This window comes from Carya illinoinensis, chromosome 4, assembly GCF_018687715.1.
Source record: "Carya illinoinensis cultivar Pawnee chromosome 4, C.illinoinensisPawnee_v1, whole genome shotgun sequence".
In the NCBI taxonomy this organism is placed as follows: Eukaryota; Viridiplantae; Streptophyta; class Magnoliopsida; order Fagales; family Juglandaceae; genus Carya; species Carya illinoinensis.
Window position 1 is genome coordinate 19493544 of NC_056755.1, and position 7962 is coordinate 19501505.

At 36.9% G+C, this 7962-nt stretch overlaps 1 protein-coding gene across 1 annotated transcript; it reads right to left on the bottom strand.

Moving 5' to 3' along the window:
• Nucleotides 1-2883: 2883 nt before the first annotated feature.
• On the bottom strand, nt 2884-5600 carry LOC122308432 (probable L-type lectin-domain containing receptor kinase VII.2). Its single transcript, XM_043121757.1, has one exon. It carries the CDS (start codon nt 5486-5488, stop codon nt 3437-3439), a length of 2052 nt encoding a protein of 683 aa, XP_042977691.1. The 5' UTR covers nt 5489-5600; the 3' UTR covers nt 2884-3436.
• Nucleotides 5601-7962: the final 2362 nt, after the last annotated feature.

The window sequence follows — 7962 nt, forward strand, 5'->3', positions numbered from 1 at the left end:
GGTCACTGTTTAGGCTGACATGGGAGTACATGGTAAAAGTCTAATGACATGATGGCATATGATACAATTTTTCAAATAGAAAACATAGATTTGAAACCCCTGCCCCTATATCAATAAAAAAAAATAGAATAAAATAAAATAAAATAAAAGGTGGATTGAATCATATTATCTATTATTAATCTTATTTGACTATTTCAACTCCTCACAACTTTGAACAAATGACTTGTTGATTGTGTTTTCAGACAACATTTCCAACATGTCCTTCACATTTTCATCATAATTACTCCGAAAACAGCAAGAAAATTTTGTTTTATAAGGTATTTCATGATGTTTAAAAGATTTATGCTATTTGTAAGTCTAGTGTGTAACATACCATTAACTGTAGTACCCATTAAATATAAAATAAATATATATATACACACACTAGAGGCTGACGTTGGTGTTACAAGCTATATATAGTTCTGTATAAACAAAGAGCAGCATCCGGATAAAACTTTGGAGCGTCGTCCTTCGAGTTTCGACTCCTTCCCATAAAGGTATCAAGTTTCATTTTGTTTAAGACAATCACATACATTGGTCAGCCATTAATCAGAGCTGCTTTTTAAGACAAGTTTTCGAGTGTGTGTGCATGCGTGTTTCGTCACTTCGTATTATTACTACATTGAATATATATTCAATAAGTAGGAACAATATCAAATTTCCATTTCCATTTTACCATATATAGAAGAATGACTTACCTCCTCCTGGATTTGCGCTCTCTTTCTCCACCATTCATAAACCTCACTCTGATGCTCCTCTTTTCCCAAGACAAGCCTTGGCCCCAAGATCATGTCATCTTGGCATTTTACATTCTTGCCCATCACCTTTTTCTTCTCTTTCTTGTCACTCTCATTCTGCTCTTCCTTTTCATATCTGTGAAGCTTCCCCTCAGTCCCACTATGCAGCCAATCCGCTTGCGTGTGGGAGATTTCTCTCTTCCATTGACTCTTTCCATGTTGGCTTCACTCATTTTCCCGCCGTCACTCTTCTGGATGGTATTTTCAATAGTGATCATTGCGTCTCCCTGGTATCGATTGCTTTGGAATGCACTCAAGAGCTTTCTCTGTTCGTTTTACGGCACGCTCCGAGATATTCCTACACTTATCATTCTCTGCACTATCCAAGAACCGGCACCTCCTCAAGTTGAAATCGAAGTTGAACTGGTTGAAATTCAAGGGACGGGTCAAAGCAACGTGGAAAATCCGTTTATCTAGTTAGATCAAACGTGATTTTCATAATATTATTTTATAATTTTTAAATTAAAATTTTTAAATAATGTATTTTCTTAATATTAATAATTATTTTTACATTTGAATTACACTCTAGTTTAAATTATTTTAATGTTGGGGATTTTTTATTATTTTATTTTATTAATATTTAATTTTAATGTTTTTATTTGATTTTTTTTATTTTTATTGTGCCTTTTTACCATGTTGGATTTTTAATTTCGGGTGGACTTTGTTCTAGTGGATTTTTTTTTGGCCAAATTTCTTCAATTTTCGGACCCAATCCGTGTGCCTTAAGCCCAACCCCCTTTCTCCCCCAAAACGACGTCATTTGCTCTCTAGCCCTCAGGGCTTTGTTTCTTCTTTCTTTTCTTTTGCTGACGCCGTTGCTTCCTCTTTCTTCTTCTTCTTCTTCCTCTGTATTCTTTTATTCTCTACCTATCCTTACCCATAAGGTTCCAACTTCCCAATCTGCCGCCTTCAAGCAACCATCAAAGTCCAAAGCCTATGGGGTCGTTCAACTTCAAGACCATGTCGACGGGCTCGACAGTCGCCGTGGCCTCCATGGTCACTCTGTTCGTTCCGTCCCGTGGCTCCCACAGCGTCAGCCAATCTAGTCTCGACGCTTGGCTCATCCTTCGCCCCAAGGACGGCGCCTGGAACCAGTGGGGCCACCTCGAGGCGTGGCGCGAGCGTGGCTGCTCTGATGCCATCGACTACCACTTCGAGCTCTTAACCTGCACCGATGCCGCCACCACGCTTGCTGCCGACTCAATCAGCTCCAGGAACGATGGGAAATTCAGCATAGACAGAACCTTTGGCATCAGCAACACCCTAAGGCACACCACCAACAACAGTTGCGATCTTGGATTCGGGCCAAGATCGCTGCTCACTTGCGGAATGGAAGACTTAGAAGACAAGGTACTGCAGGAGGTTTTCACAGCGATGAGAAGGGAGAGATGGAATGCGGTGGGATTCAGGGTTTGTGGAATTACACAAATAGCCACAAACGGTGACTTAACTGCTGTTTAACGGAAAGAATAAAACTAACAGCAAAAACAACATTTTCTATTAAAATAAGAAATTCCGTTTCATACACACTTTATACATATATATATATATAGAGAGAGAGAGAGAGAGAGAGAGAGAAGATATTATATCCGAATATGCTTTAATTTCGATGCCTTTTCCTTTCTGGATAATAAACAAAGCCAGAGGAAAGCCAGTTGGCATTCCGTAATGAATGATGCATTGAAAAAACTAGGAATGTATTTGAGAAATCTAATAACAAGAAATCATCACTCCCACATCTGTGAAACAAATTCGACTCCATTTGAAACGAGAATAATTATACACATCAAGGAGTAGTGGTCGTACTATCGGAACCTGTTACCGCTCATCTTGAATTTTTTTTTTTTTCGTTCACATCAGATAATGTGATTCGGATAAGTGAAATATTATGTTCAGCATTAAAATGAAAAATAGTAAAAAAAACTATATCGCATTAGCCAATGTGATTAAGGATGACATAATCCTTAACGACATGAAAGTGAGAGCGACCTTTGCATCCAATCATCAAATATCAAACAGATTATATTTTTGTAGTGTCAGTACATAAAACATAACATATATATATATATATATTTATTCAAGAACTGTAACTATATAATCCAACAATCCAAACCTTATTTGGCAAAATAGACAGAGAAACTCAAGCCAGCATATACATTGGTAGTCCAAACTTCTAGCACTAACACTGGAGATGGAGCAAGTGTATTACAGCTAAGGGATCAACATCTACGCAAACAAGCAGCCAACCAACAAGCACAAATCTTAGCAGCATGAGCAAAGGAACAACGAGGGCCGCCACAACCATTCTTTTATAACAGAGAACCTTGAGAGCAGTAGGCTGAAATCATGCATATCCGTTGACTCTAGTTCTGAACTGGAGAATATCCAAATATTAACAGACTTAATCTACTCGTTCTACCAACACAACAGAATCATGCCTGAGTAAACTCATAATACCAACAACGGTTTCAAAGCATTACTGCAGAATCCTTATGAAACAATGTATTGATTCCGGGGAGGTATGACAAAATTGTTGAATGTGCAATGCAATTTGGAGCACCAGTTATGAAAGAATCGCAGAACTACGGTTTACGATGTGTTCAACGGCCCGCTACAATGCTGTCTGAGTCAGGATGTATAGCAGACCAAGAAAATGACTTGATAATTTCATCAAATGCAGGGTTTCTGCCACCAATGATCTGACTAAAATTAGATGACATTGCACTTGCTCTAACTCTGTCAAGCAAATTCATTGACATTGCCTCCACATCAGGCTCAGCGCCCTGGTTTTGTCCCTCCAACACCTTCACAACTTGTCTCATTGGAGGCCTGACACTGGGGTCTGGATAGGCACACAACAAACCGAGATGAAGCATTCTCTCAACTTCCTCAATGCTATAACCACCCTTTGACTTTAGCCGCTCATCTAGAGCAAGATGCAGCTCTCCTCTATCCATTAACCTCCATACCCAATCAACCAACCCTGGCTTTGCCTCTTCAATGGGCATTCTCCCGCACACAACCTCTAGAACCAATATCCCAAAACCAAACACATCAGTTTGAGTGGAGGCTCGACCAGTTCGAAGAACTTCTGGTGCCATGTATCCAACAGTACCAACTACTCTTGTTGTGCTAGCCAATTGGCCATGATGGTGAATTCGGGCTAACCCAAAATCCCCCAACCTAGCATTCATATCCTTGTCAAGTAGCACATTGCTTGCCTTAATGTCTCTATGCAAGACTTTAGCTTCCCAACCCTCATGCAAATATAAAATCCCACAAGCCACATCTTTTAAAACCTCCATCCTCTCTTTCCAACTCAACATTAGGCTCTCATCACACTCAAAAATCCTCTTGTCCAAACTTCCATTTTCCATATAATCGTAGACCAATATCAATCTGCCTATCTCATTCTTGCACCAACCTCTCAATCCTACCAAGTTCCTATGCTTCAATCTCCCCAGACTTGAAACCTCAGCAACAAACTCAGCCATCCCATGTTCACTCTCGTGAGGGATTCTCTTTACTGCGACTTCTACACCTTGCAAAACCCCTTTGTAGATCTTCCCATCCCCTCCGAATCCAATAACATTTGTTTCAGAAAAGCCGTTTGTTGCGGCATAAATGTCTTGGTAACCAATCCGATGTGGCCAATATTCCAATTCCCAATCTTCAGTTCCCACCGTTTCTTTATCTTTCATTCTTTTTCTTCTAGACAAAATCACATACACCAAAATTGCACACCCAACTACAAAAACGCCACCAACACTAACCCCCACAATAAACCCTTTTGATCGAAAAACTGAACTTTTGGGAGGCACAGACAAAGGTAAATTTGTTGTCACTAAAGCATCACCGATCGAGAAATTTGAATTGCTAAAGCTCCAAGCCAATATCTTGTGACTCTCAATCCATAGCCCGGTTGATGCGCAAAAACCTACATACATCTCATCCAAAAGAACGCTAGAGAGATTAACAAACTCACTTATCAAAGGCTTTCGAGGTCTTCCCATGCCCGCCACAGCCATAGAAACATTAACCCGTGAATCCACAAAGTCAATCCACACTTGATAGTTCTCCCCACTAATAAGGTTAAGCTCCTCAAACACTTCACCATCTTGTCCAGTCCAAAACCCCGCTGTATATGAAGCAAGAGACGTAAGCGTATTCACGTCCACACCGACATGATTACCATCTATATCGCTGAATTCTTGGTTCTTGAAAACATCGAACTCGATCGCAAACACATGGTTACTGGAGCTCCCATCATTGGTTAAATTGAAAAGACCCAGATATTGAGTGGAGATTGTGCCGTTTATATCTGGAGAGGGGGCAAATAGAAAGGCAAGGCCATGACCGGGAATGAAGTTCGCGACTTGTGCGATGGAGAAAATGAAGGAGGTTGAGAAGGGGAGGGGCGCAGAGGAGCTGGCGGATTTTGTGGGGATTTTGGAAGGGTACAAGGCACGGCCTATGGAGAAGGCGGTGTCATCAGTGATGGCGAGAATGGAGGATTGGATGGTGGAGGTGCCAAAGAGGAGGAGGTTGGTGGAGCTGAAGTTGGTGTTGAAGATGAACTCATTTGCTGAAGTTGAGCCGAGGAGGATGAATAGAGTTATGGCAGGGAGGAGAGGCATAGTTGGGGAAGCCATGAGAGCTGAGACCGAGAGAGAGCGAAATAGACAGAAATGAAAAGTTCTTGAACAAGAAATGTCATCACGAGATGGCGGCGAACATGGACAAGACCTTTTTCGAGATTTGGTCAACAGATGTGTGCTCTAATGCTGTTTCCTAAAGTAGGGTAATGATACCACTAGTTTATCATTATTTTATTATTTATAATGTATTTATTTATTTATTATTTTATTTTAAATATTTTTTTAATATTCTTAATCATTAAAAAAAATTTTAAAAATATATAATTTTAATAATAGTCATTTACTTAATTATTAAATAAAAAAATTAAAAAAAATAATAATAAAAAAATAATAAGGTTATCATTATTAACTAAAGTAATATACTTATGTGGCATGGTAGTCGAACTTGCCAAATTCAGGAGGCTTCAAGGAAAGTGAAAAATATAGTTACTGTTTGCTATATGAAAATTTTTCTCGGAAATTTAAAATTTTTATCTTATTATTATATTTTTTTTAAATTTTTATATAAAATATAATAAATATTTTAATTTTTTTAATTTTAAAATAATAATAACATCATTTTAAAACTCAAAATCTTCATTTTAAAATTCTATATTATCAAACCAAACCATACTTTCTCTTTGTTACGGTGCCATCCACTTTAAGATTAGAAATAAACGCCGATAGAAGGTCAAAGGAGAAAGGTACGGCTACGTTGAAGAAAAATATTATTAATTGGGGTGTGCAGAAGACAGCCAAAATGCATTTATTTTTGTCGACTTCGAGTCTATTTTCCATTGTCAAAAATTTAAAAAAATTTAAAATAATAAGATAAGATGAAATATTCTCTTACTATTCAAATCAAACCTCCAAATAAGAGGCACTCAAGTCAAGCTCCTATTTGTCTAAGAATGTGGTTGAAGAATCGGATTGGGAGTCAAGCTCCTATTTGTCTTAAAATGTGACTGAAGAGTCAGATTGGGACTGATTAAGGCCCCGTTTGAAATTTGAACTTTAGTCTAATTTTCACAGGAGTCTAACTACTAAATATTAAAATTTTAAATTATTAAATTTATTTCAATTCAAAATCTCTTTACACGTGAGACTCATAAATTTTTTCAACTCAACATCTCTTTACACGCGGGATCCATAACCTTTTTCAACTTTTCATAAATAATTTAAACTCATCTTCACATCTAAATACATCTAAATCATCTTTGGTGAGCCCTACAAAACTCACTATTATTTATAAAGAATTCAACTCATCTCTACTCAATTCAACGTCGAAAAGGGGCCTAAGACTAATGCACAGTGAGATAGAATGAGATGAATTGTAAATAGTAATAAAATAGTTTATGAATAATAGTTAAATAGTTTGAGTAAATATCTTTTATGAAATTTTAGAAAATGAGAGAGAAAAAGTTGAATAAAAATATTATAAAGTACAAATATTATAATAATATTATTTTTTAATATTATTTTTATTTTGTAATTTGAAAATATTGAATTATTTTTTACATTTTGTTGAGAAGTTTGAAAAAATTATAATGATTAGGTAATTATTAAATGAAAAAGTTGACAAATAAAAATTAAAAAATATTTATATTTATAATATTTAGATATTAAGATGAGATAAGTAATTAGAAAGATTTTACTATCCAAACCAATGAAATACTTTTAAGTCTAGAAGTCACTTGGAGGAGGTTTACAAATCCAATTTGAGATCGCCATGACCCATTGTCATAACCAACTAGATTGTAATTGCCCAATCATTGTTGTCGATACTCACCGTAGAGTCTCGCTAGATCCAATTCATATCTCTTGCATGACCAAGTACACTCCCAGATCGTTGGTACCCACCCAATGTTGTCGAAACTCGTCGCAGACCATCATTAGACCTGGCTCAAACCTCAGATGCAACCAATTATAAACCCACTTCTTTGGATCGATGTTCTTTTGATCTTTATAATACTCGCCACTATCTCAGACACAATATATATGTAAAAATCTCCTCAATGTTTAACCAATACGGATCCACAGCCCAAAATGATGAATATTGTGCTGGCCAGACCTTTCCAGACAACCCTAGCTCATCAGCATCTTTGCATGCTAAAATCAAGCCACAGATTAGCAACTTAAAAACAAGCTCATTGATCCTACCAATTACCACTACTAAGCAAATAATCTTAAGTGTACATCTCTTGTAAATGAAATCATCAATCTTTATCTATAAATTTTAGGCTACAATTTCTCTTCTTATTTTTAAGTGTACATCTCTTGTAAATGAAATTATCAATTTTTTTACCATTTCTTACCAATAATCACATAACTTCCCAACCTAAGAATCTCTAACTCAACCAACAATTTAATGGTATTGAGGCTGTTGCTATCGGAAATGGATCAAATCTGCCCATTGCTAATACCTATTCCACTTCTCTCCTCACTAATGATTTTCTTTGCACTTAAATAACGTACTTGATTGTCCAAAA